General features: G+C 37.3%; 1 protein-coding gene and 1 long non-coding RNA gene across 2 annotated transcripts; both read left to right on the top strand.

Annotated features, from left to right (window-relative positions):
* The first annotated feature begins 2,419 nt into the window (after positions 1-2,419).
* Positions 2,420-7,558, top strand: LOC111610636. The gene is made up of 5 exons (XR_002753739.1): positions 2,420-2,520; positions 2,639-2,784; positions 4,322-4,424; positions 5,379-5,515; positions 6,153-7,558. It is a non-coding gene; the product is annotated as an uncharacterized LOC111610636 (long non-coding RNA).
* Positions 7,559-8,645: 1,087 nt separating this feature from the next.
* nudc (nuclear distribution C, dynein complex regulator) lies at positions 8,646-14,337 on the top strand. Its single transcript, XM_023344436.1, has 8 exons — positions 8,646-8,844; positions 9,930-10,007; positions 10,737-10,946; positions 11,039-11,116; positions 12,328-12,441; positions 12,605-12,883; positions 12,989-13,107; positions 14,049-14,337. The coding sequence occupies exons 1-8, from the start codon at positions 8,770-8,772 to the stop codon at positions 14,098-14,100; spliced, it is 1,005 nt and encodes a 334-aa protein (XP_023200204.1). The 5' UTR covers positions 8,646-8,769; the 3' UTR covers positions 14,101-14,337.
* Positions 14,338-18,356: the final 4,019 nt, after the last annotated feature.

Below are 18,356 nucleotides of genomic sequence, written 5' to 3' on the forward strand. Positions count from 1 at the left end.
TCATGGGTTCAGAGTAACAGGAAGGGCTACTTGTTTGATGCACATACATTTTCTTGGCTCAACCTTTAAGTAAATTATACTTAGATTTGATAAGCAGTTAATTGTATCTACTCTTTAATAGTGTAATAATATATATAATTAATAATTGCAAGCAATTATATGTATGTAATTTTAGAAAATACTTGATTACAGGTTATTAGTTTAGATGCTCTTTATAATAAGAGAGAAGTTCTATAAAAACTTTTCATTATTATTCCTTCAAGTCCAGCAGCCACATTGTTGGTATTGGAGTTAAAAGCTCAGGTAGTTTTGCTCTGCCTGTGGAATAATTACATAAGAATGCACAGAACTCATTGCAAGATGTCTTTAATAACAAATATGAATCTTTTCAAACAGATCCGTCAAAAAGTCTGCAGATGTTGCAGCAGACTTAATAAAGTCCAACATAATAGTGGATTCAATTCTTCTTGGAAAAGTGGCAAATAACATCCTTCATGGAATCAGCATTGCAACAGGTAGTCTTATGTAAATAAGCATACTATCTCTGTACATACAGTATATAAATGCTGTAAACATTGTATTTTTTAGCATGATTCTAATTTTATTTTGACCAAATATCCTTAGTAACTAGTTCTTCCAGTTTATGTTTTTGTCTTTCGTACTTGAATTAATTTTAGTAATAACAAAAGTCAATAAATGGCAATTCATTTATATTTTACTTAATAACAAAATTAGTTTTCTCTTAGAAATACGGTACTCCTTTTCTCTAAGGTAAGATTTTGAGTCTTCCCTGAGACAATGGAAAATTACAGATGGTTCAAATTTGGTATCATAGACCTAGGATATGAATCTCATTTTGAAAGCAGCAATGTCCAATAGGCCTGAACATGTCAGACCAGGATTGTTTGACGTCTCTATAGGATTCAAAGAAACTGAGAAAAGCACATCAACATGAAAGTGTGCAGTGGAATAAGCAACAGAAAATCATATAATTGAGTAATTATGTAGTTTTATTTTGTATTGTGTTCCACATTATTTCTGATTATATTGGTAAATGACATACATTAATTTTGTGGACTTATTTATTTATGGTTTTATTTTTCACTTTTAGGGGGGTGCTGCTTCAAACCAGAAACGAGCAAAGATGGTCTCAAGCTTTTTGAGACTGAAACTGTTCTTTCTTTGGTGATTAGGAAGCCCAGAAGCAAAGCTGACCCATCATCTATCACTGAGGTTAAGAGACTTCCTCTGCAAAACAAAAATCTGACTGTTTGAACACTGCAAAAATAATTACTTTGTTATTCACTTTTTAACAGAGTGCTTTGAATGGCTTCTTTGCTACAAATGGCTACGATTCACTTCCTGAGGCTGTATTACCAAGTCAGCTGCAAACAAAAGTGACTGTGACCCAGAAGTAAGTGACAATATTTACCTGTTAGTCTTTAATAAATTTACAAACCCCAAGGTGATAGCATCTCCTTCTGTACACCTATAAAATGTATACACACACACACACACACACACACACACACACACACACACACACACACACACACATGCACGATATAGGGCAGGAACAATTGATCAGATATTATGATAAATCAATTATTTAATTAATGGTCATTGTTTAATCATTAAGTGCAGCATACAGACTGTAAAGCAGGCCATATATACAGTATATATACAGTACAGACCACAAGTTTGGACACACCTTTCTAATTCAATGGGTTTTCTTTATTTTCATGATTATTTATAAGGCAAGAAATCCCACTTATTAACCTAACAGGGCAGGTTGACCTATGAAGTGAAAACCATTTCAGGTGACGACCTCTTGAAGCTCATCAAGAAAATGCAGAGTGTGTCAAAGCAGTAATCACAGCAAAAGGTTGCTACTGTGAAGAAACTAGAATATAAGGGCTATTTTCAGTTGTTTTACACATTTTGTTTAGTGCATATTTCTACATGTGTTATTCATAGTTTTGATGCCTTCAGTGTGAATCTACAATGTCAATAAGTCATGAAAATAAAGGAAACTCATTGAATTCAAAGGTGTGTCCAAACCTTTGGTTTGTACTGTATATATATATATATATATATATATATATATATATATATATATATATATATATATATATATATATATATATATATATATATATATATCGTGGTCTACCATTAAACAGAGTAAATACTTTACTGCACAGATGCACAGACCTCTTTTGAAGAATTATCAGTGGGAAATCTCTTGAATTGGTATCTGAAGCAAACAGTTGTAATTGTTATCCTAAACAAAGTTGAAGCAAAGACTTCTGTAGTTAAAAAAAACCTCCTATCTCTTAATTAACTGAAACAAACATTTTGTTTTATTATTTTAATAGTTTTTTCTGCTTTGCAGCTTTCTGGAAGATTATCTTGGAGGGCCCTGCTGACACTCCATATGAGAAAGGAACATTTGAGCTTTATTGTCAGTTTGGCACTGAATACCCAGTGAAGCCTCCAACAGTTCGCTTTGTGACTCCAGTATCCTGTCAAAGAAGCAGGACATGTTTAATCATTGCTGTTTAATTTGCATATGTAAATTGTTTTATGCATAAATAGTCTTAATATTTGTGCAGTTATTTCCTTAATTTAATTAAAGATATATCACTGCAACATCAACAACGTGGGGCGAATCTGCCACAATATTCTTGATCGGAACTACAATTCTCTAATCACCATGAGAGAAATTCTTGAAGCTGTGTTCGGACTGCTGATGCATCCTGAACCAGAGGATCCACTGGACAGGTAACATTACTGCTACATAGTATTCACTATGTTGAAACTGGCAGACAACAGTCTGCTGCAGAGGAACAGTATCTTCCCATAGGATTGTGAAGGTTTGTTCCTATTTAACTGACATCACTTTATTCAGAGCCCTTTGCTGAGTATTTTAGAGAAGTAATACAGACTTCAGTCCAAGCTAAACTACATCATTTAGGAGGCGTCTTCCCTGCCAAACTGACAAATGAAATGAATTGTGTGTAGAAAAAAGTGAGTGTGACATGTGACCTGTCCATGGCATGCCTTAAGAGTTGTGTGAGAGAGGGTTTGTTTGCCCCCTTACAAACTTTTCTGTCTTTTGGAACATTATAACATTGTTTTCAAATAACGATTTAATTCATTAAGGGAATTTAAAAAACGACCCTGGTGCTCTGGAGGAAATAATTGTGTCCTAAACCTCACTAGTTTAGGACACAAACTAGTTGTTGCTGCTAATGGTGCAGTGCTACCCTTAGCAGCAACAACTGACATCAGGAGTTTTCAGCAACTGGCATTGAACCTTCAACTTCACCACTGAGGAATTATTGCCCATTCTTCTTGGCAGAAATGTTTTTATTCGGCCACATTAGATGGTGTTTTGAGTATGAACAGTGTATTTAATGTTATGCAACAATATCTGCATTGGATTTATGTCCAGACTTTGACTAGGTCACTCAGAAATTTCATTTTGTTTTTCTTTGGTTATGCTGAGGTTGCCTTGTCACTCAGGTGGTCTTCCTGTGGTTCATTATTCTGCTGCATAGTCAAAGTGTGACCTGGTTTAAGTTACTGTAATGATGGCTAGACATTCTAGTCCAGGATGTGACTGAGAGCAAAACTTAAATTTACAATTATGGCAATTCAAGAAGTGAATCAGCCCACGGTCTTAAATCACCACCATATTGTGGGACGTATGACACGTTCTGTTTCTGAAAAGTGTTTTATCTCTGTTACCTTCTTTATGTTCTCTACCAGCTGTTATAATGGTCAAACGCAAATTAAGACGTTTCTAGGCCACTAAATAAGTTGGATGTAAGTTAAATGAACCTAAACCATATTGACCAGAAGTATTTCATCATATCCAGTACCATACAGAACAGAGGAGCATGTCAGCATTGGGGGTTCATCAAAAACATTACATCTCCTAAACTGACACAAGGAAAGCTGCATTTGAACGTTCCTTTCTTTCCAAGGAACGTTCTATGCTTTGAATGGATTGAAACATAGAGAACCATTGTTCCAAACCATACAGACTAAATAATGTTAGGAAAAAATGAACAAGATTCTTTAAATAACTGTGTTTTTTATTTATTTATTTGGTCTTTCTGAATTTGAAATTAGTAAAATTATTTGTAATGTGACTGTCATCAATGTCAGACATATAATGCTTTATTCATTGCATTACAATTTTCAAACTGTAAGTGTTTTCTGTAACATGAAACATAGGCTACATACATTCTCCAATAATGCAAAATACTCATCTGTAAATTCTTACAAATATATGTATTGTTTTCTATTGAAGCATTCTGGCAGAGGAATACATAACCAATAAGGAATCATATGATCAAGAAGCCAGAAAAAAAACTGAAGAAGCTGCAGCAGAATCATTGGAGTCTAAGGAGAAGGTAAATTATTATTCTTTGTGTTGTGCTGCAAGGCAAAGGAGAGAAAAACCAAACCTTATAATCACTGTGCATTGTGATTATAGTGTGTTTTAATGTGTTGTCAGGATCTGCAAATATTTTTATATATGGCTAAAAAATGAAACATTTTAAATCACAACCACTCTGAGTAACAAGACATTTGTGAACTACTAAATGTCTCACTTTCAAATAACAATCCCAACATAAATACAGCAAATGTGGAGTTTGGGTGACATTTAGCCAGTGTAGATAGTGTGTTCTGATTGGAGGTGGGAGAGTTACTATAATATTTATTAATGCATGTCTGTTTAATAAACTTAGTCCTCAACCCAGTCCTCTACACTCTAGTGTTGAGCTTTCAGGGTAGGAGAAAACCTTACGTATTCCTTGATACAAAAAAGGAAAAAAAGAATTTAAAAAATCTAGATTGTCTGACAACGCTCTTTTCAAATGTATTGAAATTATCACCATTTCAAGGCATTTGAAATACTTATCTGTATTTTTAGAATGTGTGATGAGTTTGTTTATAAGTTTTCTAGTAGACTAGCTAGACTTACAGTCATCAGGGAAAAAGTAAATCAATCAGACGTTCTTGTGTGCTTTCACCAGGCAGAGTGTCCTCGTTGTTATTTTCTTCCATCTGAATATTTATTTAAGATTCCCTCAATATTAATATCCCACAGTGCTAACAGAATATCTCTGAGGCAGATGAGTAAAAGTAACTACTTAACAGCTTCCTGTCTGGCTTCGCAATAAGATTCCAACATAAAAACATGTCAAGTTCAAAATAAACATATTTTCATCTGAGTCTCTTAAAATATCCTGTTCAATAAAAACAGGGAGGACCATGTTTAATATAAATTAAATCATTTTAGATCATTTATTTATTTAGCAAAATGACATGCTTATAATTTGCTGCCTCTTTATATTTTAAAGAAATTAGTGGAGCAAGAGAAACCATACATACCTCCACTTCTCATCTGTCCACTGAGCAAGAAGATGTTCACTGATCCAGTGAAAACAAATCGCGGAGCAGTGTATGAACGAAGAGCCATTGAAAAACATCTGAAAAAGTGAGTATAAGATACATACAGTGTCTGAAACACATTGAAGAGTTTGAGTTGTATTTTTACCTTCTGTAAAGTGAACATTTTAAAACGTTGTTTGTCTCCTGAGAGTCCTGGTGCATGTTGGTCAGAAGTAAATCTAAAAACATTTCAACTGAAGTCTCACAGTCTTAGGTTCTTAGGCCACAAGTCCTACAATGAGTCTGAAGTTCTATTTTTCAACTTAAGAAATCGGATCTCAAATGTAAATTGCTGCCATCTTATTATTTTATCTAGTAAATAGAAAAGATCTGTGGTTTCTGTCATCGGGTGTCATCTGTGCTCACTAGTCATGGAGAATCTAAAACAAATAGTTCCTGCTCTAATTTGCATAAACTGTAATCAAAATGGGTGGATTTTGGGGGATAAATGCATATATAATAACTTAAATTAGCACTGAGGTTTTGCTCTTTAAGTGTATTTTGAGAGGCAGCATTTACTTAGAGAACAGTTTCACAGTTGGGTGGAAGCAGGAACCCAGATGACCTGTATGTCTGGGTCTTAATAACTAAGACTCTGACCTTGAACAGGACAGGGAAGGTACATAAAAAAGTTAAGAATAGTACTTTGTAGAATTTGTCAATGACTGTGTATTCTTTTACAGGTGCAAGTGGGATCCATTTATTGAACCAAAGGTTCTTCTTAGAAGAACTGATCTAAAGCCAGACCAAGAAATGAAGTCCAGGGTGAAAGCACATCGTACAAGACAACTTGAGACCTACGTTTAACCAAACAACTTCAATCACATCACTGCAGTCCCTGTGTATACTTTAACATAGATTCTCACCTTTCTGTGAGTAGAATATCTTCTTGTCTTTCAAACAAGAAGACTATTAAGGTTACATAAGTCAATGACATAAGCATCACAATCACTGGCTTATGTTTTGTCTCATTATTGTATGTTAAGGCAATAAACAGTTAAGACCAAAATCATTCACACATCTATGATATGGATTTAAATTAATTTAATTTAAACAAGAAGATAGTTTGAGTTGGGATAGGAAATGAGACAGACCTCTCCCAAAAGACAATAAACCAAAGTAAAATTAGCCTTTATATTGAAAAAATCTGTTTGGTTTTCTTTGCATCTTATTTAGAAAATGACATGCCAGAAATGTGTGCTATTAATCAGTGGAAAAATCTTCATTGTCATTTCAGAAATCAAAAAGCGTTTTGCCTGTTTCCTCTGGTTTTATGTTTATATTTGGTGATAATCTTCGAGTCTTTGAAAGCCTCTTGGCTTCTGCTCCATCCACAAATTCAACAACTGTATTACTGTATAACTAACAACCAGATTATTTTCAATTGTAATGTGTGTCAATAATTTTTTAAATGTATAAGGGAAATATTGTTAAGAACTGTTAACAACTAGTAAGTGAGAATTTATTTCTATTGGATATCTAATCAGTGTTTTGTTTCATTTAAAAATCTTTTTCCAGAAATGGCACAACTTTTAGACATTGTTTAGGAAAAATCTTTTTTATTTTCGGGAGTGAGCGAAACACTGAATCAATCAGAGAAATGCGCATTTGTCTTTAGACATTTTATTTAGAAATTCAGAATAAGTATCAGAGATCAGCGTGTGAGAAAAGAAAAGCAAGAGAGAAGTGAAACTTAAAACATATAATTCTCCTTTTATATCTTATCAGTCTCATACACGGTGCCTTCCACTCATCTCTCTCCTGTAGGGAGTTTCTCTGAGTTTCTCCCGGCTCTGGTGAATTGCAATTCTGTTCCTAAATCAAATCTGGTTCAAAGGAACTTTGGTTGGAAAGAGAAGAAAAACCATTTTCACTGAAACCTCGTTCATCAGTTCCATAAGTATAACACCTGCTCAGAAACCTTCATTATCAGTTCATTCTTCACAGTAAATAAGCGAAAGTTTTATTTTCCAAGACAACATATATTTTGGTAAAGAGTAAAACTACATTACTTTAAAAACATTGGACACTTAGTCAGTTGTATTTCATACCTAATTGTTGCTGTATGTAGATATGTATTTTCAGAGTGCTAGGCACAAAATAGTTGCCAACAGCAACATATCATACAAATATACAACATGCAAATCTAATTTCCTAGTTAAAAGATTTTCACATCGTTGCATCTAATCTCTCATTACTTAACAGCAACCATAGTAAGCAGTTATTGCTGGTTATCAGCAATAACATGACATGGGAAACCTGTGGTGAAATTAATATAGCTTTTATTTACTTACTGTTTTTAATCTGATGTGTTATTCAGGTATGAAATTGATTTATTCTTATCCTATTGCCAACATAAATAGTTTATGTTTTCTTGCTAAACTGATTACTATTTGTGTTTGATATAATGTTCTTGGGTCAATTAAAATGTAATGGTTGAAAATATAGGGCTTTTTGTTGCATTTTTCACATTCAAAAGGTTGCTTTTTAATCAATGACTGTGGTCAAATATTTTACTGGTTACATATTAAATCTGGAACAAATGAATTGTTTTTGTAATTTGAATAAAAATGTATTTGGTCTAGAATCTCCTTGCTTGCTTTTTCCCCTTTCACAAACACACACACAGACCAGCACTTTGTTACTTTTGCAATCAGAAAAAAGTATTATTATTAAAACCAATGTTCAACCAATGTAAAAGTTGGTTGAACTTAAACCTTAATTTTTGTTTACTCTGAAAATCTTGTTTCAAAGCACGATGACTTGTTTCCATTTTCCAAAATAAAGTTACGACATCACTTCTGAGTGCAGTGGTCTAGAGGTGGACAGGAGGTCCATCAGGAAGCAGAACTGCAAGGTTTGAAGGACGAGAATTATTTTGTGTACATATTATTTCTAACCTTGTCAATGTGCTGAGTATATTTTCTATTCATATTGCAACTCACTTCATTAGAAAAAGTTGGATTTTTGGGGGGGAAATTATCATTGGGAGACACCAAACTATATATATATATCTATATCTATAGCTTTATATAGATATAGATATATATTCTCTAGAAAATTCTGTTTTACTTGGGTCCTTTACTCCGCCCCGAACAAATACTCTCAATCAATTGGATGATTGTCCTTGTCAGTTAAAATACGCCCTTCTGATTGGCCAAACTAGCCTAGGCGGGGTTAGTTTCCAGGAAGTGAGTCGCGTGACAACAGGGTCAGGCAAGAGCGCATCTTTAGCGTTATTTTAACTTTATTTGTTACTCGCTTACTTAACGATAAGCTCAGTGTTTCACCTCTAGCGATATGGGGGAAGAAGAAGAAAAGTATGACGGTATGTTGCTCGTCATGGCTCAGCAACACGAAGGAGGAGTACAGGAGGTAAACCAGCGTGCTGCTAATATCTGATGCTATGATGCTAACAGGCTAAGACACGTTTCGACCTGTACTGGCAGAAATACTGAGGCATTTAAATTAATCGCCTGTCATACAATGTAAATATTAATACCGCGTTGATATTGGGACGCGTTAAACAATAACCACCAGCTCTTTGTGGCCAATTCTTCGTACCAATGGCTACAAAATTAGATTAGCCCTTGAAATCATTCAGACGGTACAAACTGTGAATGTAAGGTTGATAATATATGTTCATGTTAGTGTGATGCTGCTGTTCTGGACTGGAGACCGATGTTTCTATAAGGGTCCGTTACTTTTATCAGCAAATATCAGTGGATTCCTGAAGTATTGATGTCATTTGAACTTTTTCACATTTTGTCATGACCATCAAAAACTGTTTGGTTTTGGATCTTATTTGATAAACCAACACAAATTATGGATATGCTCTTCATATGATTATATGTTTTAGTTTTTTAGTAAATGAAAAAATACATATGTGGACTATATTAGTGTTCAGAATATTTGTATTTTTTATAGCTTCAATTAAAGGTAAAAATGTTCTGGTTATGATTCTACCGGCGCCGAGGTTTTGACTGCAATTTTTTATTGAGATCTAGACTTTAACTGGGCCGTTTTGATAAACATCTTAGCCATTCAATTTTAGCTCTCAGTCCATACTTAGTAGACAACACTAAGTCAAAATGGTTCAAAACTCTAGTTTTCCTTCCACTGACTTTGCCATCCAGTAGAAAGAGAGAAAACAGAAGACTAACCATGCAAATTGAAATGATTGGGTTTGTTTTACTTAATCGTGCAATTAATCGATTTATTGATTATTGCAATAGGCTTAGCTGTAATGTGTGGAAAGGTTTTATGAGTTTGAATACTTTTACAATGTGTGTAAATGTAGGACACACGTGTTCCTAATTTCCAGAGAGTGAAAATGTGTCACACTGTGGCTATAACGACACTGCACTCCTACAGACTTAAAGTACTGAAGCACAACCTTTCATGCTCTTTCTGTGTACGAGAAAATTAATAATACATGTGTTTTTTTTACCCGCCAACAGCTAGTAAATACGTTTTTCAGTTTCCTCCGACGCAAGACGGATTTCTTCATAGGCGGAGATCAAGGAGCTGCAGAGAAGGTAAGAAAGATGGGATGGAACTGTTGCTAAAAAGAGAAATAAAATAAAGAATAAAAAAATAAAGTAATTATAAGTGCATATAAAATTTAGATGAGCACATGCATAAAAATAGTATTGGACCAATAGCAGTGAGGGGGTAAAGTAGTTGGATAATAAACAAGCAGAATATCTAAATGCTTATTAGAAAACATTTGAACATCCTCTGATCTCATTAGGTATAAATGCAAGAAAGAAATGATCATTTTCCTTGATTTAAAGCAGGAAAATTATCACATTAAAACAAAAATATTCTGTGATATTATAAAGTAAAAGTTGGTAGATGCAAAAAAAAAACCTTATTCAGTTTTCTGAGATCATACAATCACATCCTACTTTAACTCTATTTTGTATCAGTTATGATAATGATAACTGTCTTTTTTTAGTTTTAATATCACTGGACTACATGTCTCATTCTGGAGAATTGATCTTTTGAACCTACATCTGCTGTTAATACCGGAGTTTCATAAGTGTGGGTCAATGAAGGAAATGTCTATTTCATAACAGACATCTCTTGTTAATGTATTGTATTGATTTAAAAAATGTTTACCAAACCAAACTGTGGGTTTGGGTTAGGGTTAGGTTTTTGGTAACTTGTCCCACCTCCACTCTCTGGTTTCTGGTACCATTTGGTCAGACTTAACCCTACGAATGTGTTCACCTGTCCAATGTTGACTCCTGCGTCACTTCCAGCTGGTTAAAGACTCCTTCGAGCACCACAGCAAGCTGGCGCTGAAGGCCCACAGAGAGAAACAAATGAAACAGGAGAAGGAGAAGAAGGAGAAAGCAGAAAGAACTGCCAAGCTCGCCGAGGAGAAGAAGAAGAAGAAGAAGGAGGACGGTCCAAGAATTCAGGAGCTGACGGACGAGGAGGCCGAGAAGCTACAGTCTGAGCTGGACAAGGTCTGACCTGCCCGCTTCCACCGAGGCTTCTTTTGCAACCAAACCACTGCCAGAAGTGATTGACTTGTTTGTTGTGGTTTTATATGTGATAGAAGAAGAAGAAGGAAGAGGAGGAGAAGACAAAGAAGGACACAGGAGGTGAAGAAAAGAGCTCTGACAAAGAGAAGGGGGTGAGTGAACCGGTTGGCACTTTGGAGCACTGCTTCACGTACAATCAATGAACATTTCAGAAATTTAAATGCATTTAAAACAACAAAACGAGTAATAAAACAGAAGTCTCAGAATCATATCATAGTCAAGGAATAAAAGTGTTGAGGAATTTTAAAAGTGGAGCGTCTAGTGTCAGAGTGTCCACTCATCCTTAAAAAGTTTTTTTTTTTTTAAGGATTCATGGACTAAAATTAAGGCATTTTAAAAGAGTCACGTTTGCCTTAAATAAATACATTAATCACAAATGTTGTGGCAGGACTAGCTAATCTCACATTTTCTTTGTACTGTAGTTCTTTGTTTCACTTTTTCTTGTGGGACTTTTTTGTCAAACGTTTGTCACCAGCAGACATCTTTCTTTATTTCGTTTGAGGCCGCGGCTAATTAGCTGCTAACATACCCTAGCTAGCTGGATGTCTTTTGGACAGCGTCTGTCTTCACCATTCGCTCACTTCTGCTACCAGCCCATACGGCGCTACATGAATTCTGTGTAGAAACGCTTGGCATTGTGGGTATCAGTATTGGATCGATGCCGGCGTGATAAGATTGATACTTTCAGATTTGCTCTTGAAATTGTATTTTATTTTTCTCTTCTAGTTTCTCAACTCTCTCTCAGATCATTAGTTTTTTGTATTTTATTTAGAAAATAATTCACTAAAATTTGTTTTGTTTTTCTACCGTATATTGTGTTAATACGTTATTATTAAGGTATTTTTTAGACACCTATAAGCTGTGTCTAAAGTGTTGTAGGTTTTAACAAAATGAATTCAAAGGAAAAACCATAAAAACGTCTAGAGATCAGAAGTTTCATATATCACACTAAGTATTGGTGATAATGGTTCTGTGTTTACTTTGTTATTGGACTGATGCTAAAATATGCAGCATCACACACCTCTACTAAGAGCAGCATTTGAAAACTGAATTTGAAGGATGAGTGAAAACTAAAAGGACCAGTAATTAGTATCTTCAATTAAAGTAAGAATGTGAAAAGAGTTACGTGATTTTTCTTGTGTACATTTGTGGTGTTACAGATTTTACATCTCAGTCATCATAGTCTTAAGGTCTTAAAAAGTCTTAAATGTGGGTTGCTGAAATGTTCAGAAACCCAGAGTATGCAACAGGAGATGGTTCCATAATGTGGAACGGCACTAAAAGCTGTTTCTCCTCCATCCAGTCCGACTCGGACGCAGAGGAGGACGAGAAGGACAAAGACAAACTGAAGCCCAACTCAGGAAACGGAGCAGACCTTCCTAACTACAAATGGACACAAACGCTGTCAGAAATCGATGTAAGTGTGTCTTTTGTGCTTGACTGTGTGTCACTGTTTCCTTTAGGACAATCAAAGGAAGTAGAGAGTGTGAAATGTTAAACTTTTAGTTTAGGAGTCTGTTAAGAGAATGTGCTGAAAGTATGCTTCACTAGTTAGTGGATCTTTTTTTGGCTTGCTGCAGATTGCTGTGCCTTTCGACGTGAAGTTCCGCATCAAGGGCCGAGACGTGGTGGTGGACATCCAGCGTCGCTCCATCAAGGTCGGCCTGAAAGGTCACCCTCCTGTTATGGAAGGTCAGCTCTCCAGCGAGGTCAAGGTGGAGGAGAGTTCCTGGCTCATTGACGACGGCAAAGTGGTCACAGTCCACCTGGAGAAGATTAACAAAATGGAGTGGTGGAGCAGGATCGTTACCACGGACCCAGAGATCAACACCAAGAAAATCTGCCCCGAGAACTCAAAGGTAAAAACAGCAGCGCGCTGCGTTCTGTGCTGGGTGGTTTGTTGCTAAGCAACAGGGATCACGTAACGCCGATTCTCTGCTGTTCTTCTGTTACCCGCTGAGCAGCTGTCGGACCTGGACGGAGAGACGCGTGGGATGGTGGAGAAGATGATGTACGACCAGAGGCAGAAGTCTATGGGACTGCCGACGTCCGAAGACCAGAAGAAACAAGACATTCTGCAGAAGTGAGTCCTCACCAGCTGGATTTAAACGCAAAACCTTGTCCATATTCTGCTGAAGTTTAAAATGCACAAATTTCTGTTTCCGTTAAAATTGTGACGCTATTAAAATCACACACTAATACGTTTGTTCACGCAAGTAGTCATTAAAAAGCATTCTGCACTGTGATCCTCCTACCACTTCCTGTCGTCTTCTTCATCTTTTCCACCAGTAGTAACGTCCGGTTGTTGATCATGTGATGTGTGATGCTAAAAAAGTGTTTCCATAGCAGTTTGGCGAAATACGCTAGTTTTGACATGGCTGAAAAATCCACCTCTTTCTAGTAGCAAAACTTTTTATCAACAAATTGCAGTGGTTCCATTCAGAAAATGTATTTTCAAATTGTGCAATTTTAAGGTCAATGGAAACACAGCTACTGTTGGAGCGCTTCCAGTGTACAGTGGTGTAAAAAAGTGTTTGCCTCTTTCCTGGTTTTCTATTTTTTTAGCACATTTCAGAATGTTTGGTGGTTTGATGGTTCAGAACATCAAATCCGTCCAAATATTAGCCAAAGACAACAAAAGTAAACATAAAATCCTTTTAATTAAAGGCGTTAATGAGGAAAAAAATCCAAACATGGCCCTGTATGAAAAAGTGATTCTGGATGTGTTTGGGTTTTTTTCACTAATGCACTCTTTGGACTGTCATAGCTCAGAGTATTGTCAGCTGTGGAAACTTCTTTTAGTTTTCACAACCAAACAAACCTGCAATGATAAACTTGGAGTTTGATGGGAACAAAACCAAACATGCCACAAAGTTGACTTTATGTTTTACTGAACTTGGAGGTCAGCTGTGTGACGTTTTCCCTCTGGGTCTGGTCTTCCCACAATAACGTCTGAGAAGTGAGCTGTTGGTAAAAACGCTCGTCCTCTGTGTTTCCTAACGTGACTTTTCCCTCTTTCTGCAGGTTCATGGCCCAGCACCCAGAGATGGATTTCTCTAAAGCCAAATTCAGTTGAGAGTTGCTGTTGAAGTCCACTTCCTGCTTCCTGTTGCAGCCGTCGTGGAGCGCTGAAACATCATCTCTTTAATGGATGCGGTATATTTGACTTCCACGTCTTAAATGTTTAGATTCATGTGTTTGTTTTGCTGGAGAGTGTGTTTGATAAGTGTGAACACAGCGTTTCTTCTCTGCAACATGTCTGATATTTAAAGGTATCTGCTTTTTTTTTTAAATAAAGGAATTTAAACTCAAAGAGCTTTTAAAGTCTGTACTTCCTGTGGCCTTTTGTAGTTTTACCTACTAATAAATCTGAATGCTCAAACCCAGACGCATAGCAGTAAACTGTGTTTTATGTTTAAATTGTTTCCAAAAGCTAATTGGACATTTGTATGAGAGGAGATTCCACATGTAAGTAACACAGATAGAACTTTCTTTTCATGGGGAAATAGAAATTATGTGCAGGTGAGTGCAAAGGCCAGAAATGAACACTTTTGGCCACCAGAGGGCAGTATTTTCCTACATGTCTTAAATTGAGCCTGTGTCAGATGGAGTGGTCTGGGATCAATGAAGTATTTTGGAATTGACTTTGAGTATTGAATTCAAATACTCAAACAGCCACGTGGCTGTTGTCTAATTTCAACAAGCACAAGATGGATTTCAAATTAGAACAGGATTTATGCAATATTTTAAATATAGTATCTTAACAAATTGAATGTGGAGAAATGTAGTGTAGTGTTTTTATGAAACTAAATACTTTAGATCAAAGGCATCCAATCTTTTGGCCACATGATCCAAATTCATTAAATCAAACTTGTGGGGTGCAGAAATCTGAGCTCCCTTTTCTATTTTTATTTTATTTATTTATTTTTACTAATTTTGTGCTTTTTGTTTTACCTGCTCAACCTTAAACTAAAACATCAAATATGAACACTAAAGAACATGTCAACCAATCAGAGAAAGGCTATTGAAAAGAAAGGATGGATACAGATTAAGGAAGTGACTGTCCACTCGAGTTCACTTCCATCAATGATCAGGAAATGGAAGGAATGTGATTGACGTGTAAATCAGGCGAGATCAGACCGTCCTCACAACCTTACTGTAATTTAAAAAAAAAAATCCTGATTCATTTGACGAAGCTGAAGTTAGTTTCTAATTCCAGCTTCCGATTCGGGAAATGGCTAAAGGGCGACTCCACCTAATTTTTCACTACCTTACGCATCTTTACTCTAGTTAAAAAAAAAAAAAAAAACTACAACACCTATACACTTCAAACTTGGACTGGATTATTCTGCTCTAATAGCAGAATATTTAAAACCATGTTTGGGATTTGTGAATTTTTTTCTGATTTGTGAAACTTCATTAAAGGACTATTTTTGTCCTTTTTTTCTAGTCACGATAGAACTTCTCTAATTCCAAAACTACAACACCTCGACTCTTCAAACCTGAACTAGATTATTCTCAATTGATAGCAGAATGTTTAAAACCATGGTTGGGATTTGTGAAACCTTTATCTGATTTGTGAAACTTGAATAACCTTCAGCTCTCTTTTTACCACTGAGAGCTCAACTTATCCACACATGGTACTTTAAATCTTTAAGGGTGAGGACATAGTGACAATGAGGAGTAGCAGCATGCTAACACAGATCAGTGAAACCCGGCCTCTCTTGCTCTCTCCAGTCACGCTGGATATCATGAGCCTCTGCTAAATGCTACATCACAGAGCTCCAGTTTGCAGACAAGTTTTGTCTGGTTGTGTGACCGTCCACGGCGCAGTGGACAGGGCATGTCAGGATGGTGAGAGGCTGTCACCATCACTGCAGCGACCAGAGGAACATACATTAGCTTATGCTGGCTAGCAACTCTTCCTAATGTGTGAAATTGCTCATGTAGTTCAAAAGCACTCCTCAAACAGCCAGCTCCTGAGCCTCTGGTGTTCAACCGGAGACTAGATACAGTATCTGTGCAGGACGCAGGTTACCATGGTGAAACTGGAAACTTTAGGCAGTGTGGCGTACAGCACACTTTTCGTTTGTCATTGTGGAAAAGATATTGAAACTGGATCTGCGTCAGAGTTCAATTGCACATTCACACCTCCTGAAACGAACCAGAGTTTGATTAAAGCGGAGCTGGCGTGAATGCACAATACGGATCAAAAAGGAAACTCTAGTCCCGACCTCGGTCTCGCTTGAAGTGATCTCTTGTTTCAGTTTGAAAACATGCGCGTGGAGGCCAAGCAGACTGGAGACCGCTGAAAAAAGCCCCGCAGGGTATTCTGGGTAAACACAACCAAAACAAACGCGCGTGTCTAACGCTAGCGGGAGAAATTACTGTTTTAACAACGACTAAAGAGAAATCCTGTCTATCGCCACTTAATTTTTGCAAAGTAGAAAATTGCGCTCAATGTCTTCTTCTGAGGTTTTTATAATATTTCCTTCAGTGATTCTTGGTGCAGCGCCACCACTGGCAAGGATGTGAACATGTTTACTCGGGGTTAGAGTTTTTCCCAAGTTTTCAAGAAGTGATCGCAAAAGCCAAAACTTTGAGAGGAGTAAATACTAGTTCTAGAGACGTAACATGACAAATAATGAAATCCTGAAGAGCCCCAGTGACACGGAGACAGACTGAGGCCTTAAAATGGGATTTACTATATTTGGATGTTTTAATGGAAGTCCTTCATCAACATTTACAATGAGCTGATGATATGAGCTACCAAGATCCTTAACTTCCCTTTGAGAAAAATAAATCTTTGATTTTAATAAATTTAGAGCAGACTTTATGAACTTTTTGGTTCATTAAGACAATGAAGTATCAGATTTATTTGTTTTGTTTGCTTTCCAGAGGTTCTATTCAGAGCTGCAAATAAGTGTGAGGAAAGTCCAGGCTGGAGGCCCAGAGGGTTTTCTGTGGCTGGGCGGGGCGGCAGCAGGACTGCTCAGGGGCCGAGGGCACAGAGCAGCCAGAGTCTGCTCAGCTGAGAGCAATGTCTCACCCAGGTACCAGAATTTATTCATTAACAAAGACACACAGACATCAGAGGGTCAGAGATGAGGGTCCTGGTGCGGGCGAGGTGGGCAGTCTGCAAATACACCTCCCTGCAGCTGCAGCGACTGGCCGCCTCGTTTTCCCTCGGTAAATCAACCAAAAGGCCCTGTGCACAATGTGACTCACCGTCACAATCACCATGTTTGCCGTTCTGTCCACCACAGCAGGAATATCTGATGGAATATTCCTGGAAGCGAAGGGGAAGGGCGGTATAAGGCGGTGCGTGGGGGAACGGCGGCACGAAGACGGCGTTTTAGGTTTCAGACGCCGAATTCTGTTGCGATAAACCACAAATATTACATTCTGCAAAAACATTTCATTCCACATCGGCCCAACCCTGACTACTCCTGCTGTCCTCCACAGCTGGGTGCGATGCAAGGCACACTCTGGATCGTGTGCTCAGGACACACACTTCCTAGGGTACGGAGGCAACCGCTGAGCAAACGCTAACTGTCAATTACTGAAGGCCAACAGAGGCTGCAGGTTGAGGCGTACGGAGGAGATCTGGGTCTTCAGGTCAACACAAACTGGAACTGTGAGGACTGGAGGGTAGGCCTGGCGGGGCCCAGCAGGACCTGTTTACCGCTTTAGGTTGAGCAAAGACCGTCAGCAAACACAGCAACTGTTCATAAACACATGCAAATACACACACACACACACACACACACACACACACACACACACACACACCTACAAAGTGGTTTCAAATGAGCAACAAGAGATGAGTGAAGTAATCTGCTAATTATTTATTCCAGGGTAAATAGATACTCTAGGTTTTTTATCAACAGTTTGCACCAGGGCAGTGATTAAGCAGTTTATAAATGACCTCACATGTTGACGGCTGGTTTCCATGGACTTGCATCAACATCATTGGGGGGAAATTTGTAAAATTGTGTTTCTGGCAGAGCCACTGGGCCTGTGGTCAGAGGAGACTGCGAGGTTCCCTCTAGACGTTTCAGTCAGAGGCAGAAACATCTGGAACATTGTTCCACTCACCGTAAGAGAACGTCGCATGTTTACCAGCTTTAAGAGGCAGTTAAGGAACTGGTTTGAACCCAGTCAACATCAGGACCTGCTGCATCAAAAATGGCTCTGCTTTTCTTTGCTTAGAAAATGTATCATGTATTGTAATTTTATTGTGTAATCATTATTGATGATTGATTTTCATTTTGGTTTTAACAGCTGCCAGAGAGGCTACCAATGAAAATTAGCTTATTTCAGCTAATTTTA

The sequence above is a fragment of the Xiphophorus maculatus genome, chromosome 13, assembly GCF_002775205.1.
Source record: "Xiphophorus maculatus strain JP 163 A chromosome 13, X_maculatus-5.0-male, whole genome shotgun sequence".
Classification (NCBI taxonomy): domain Eukaryota; kingdom Metazoa; phylum Chordata; class Actinopteri; order Cyprinodontiformes; family Poeciliidae; genus Xiphophorus; species Xiphophorus maculatus.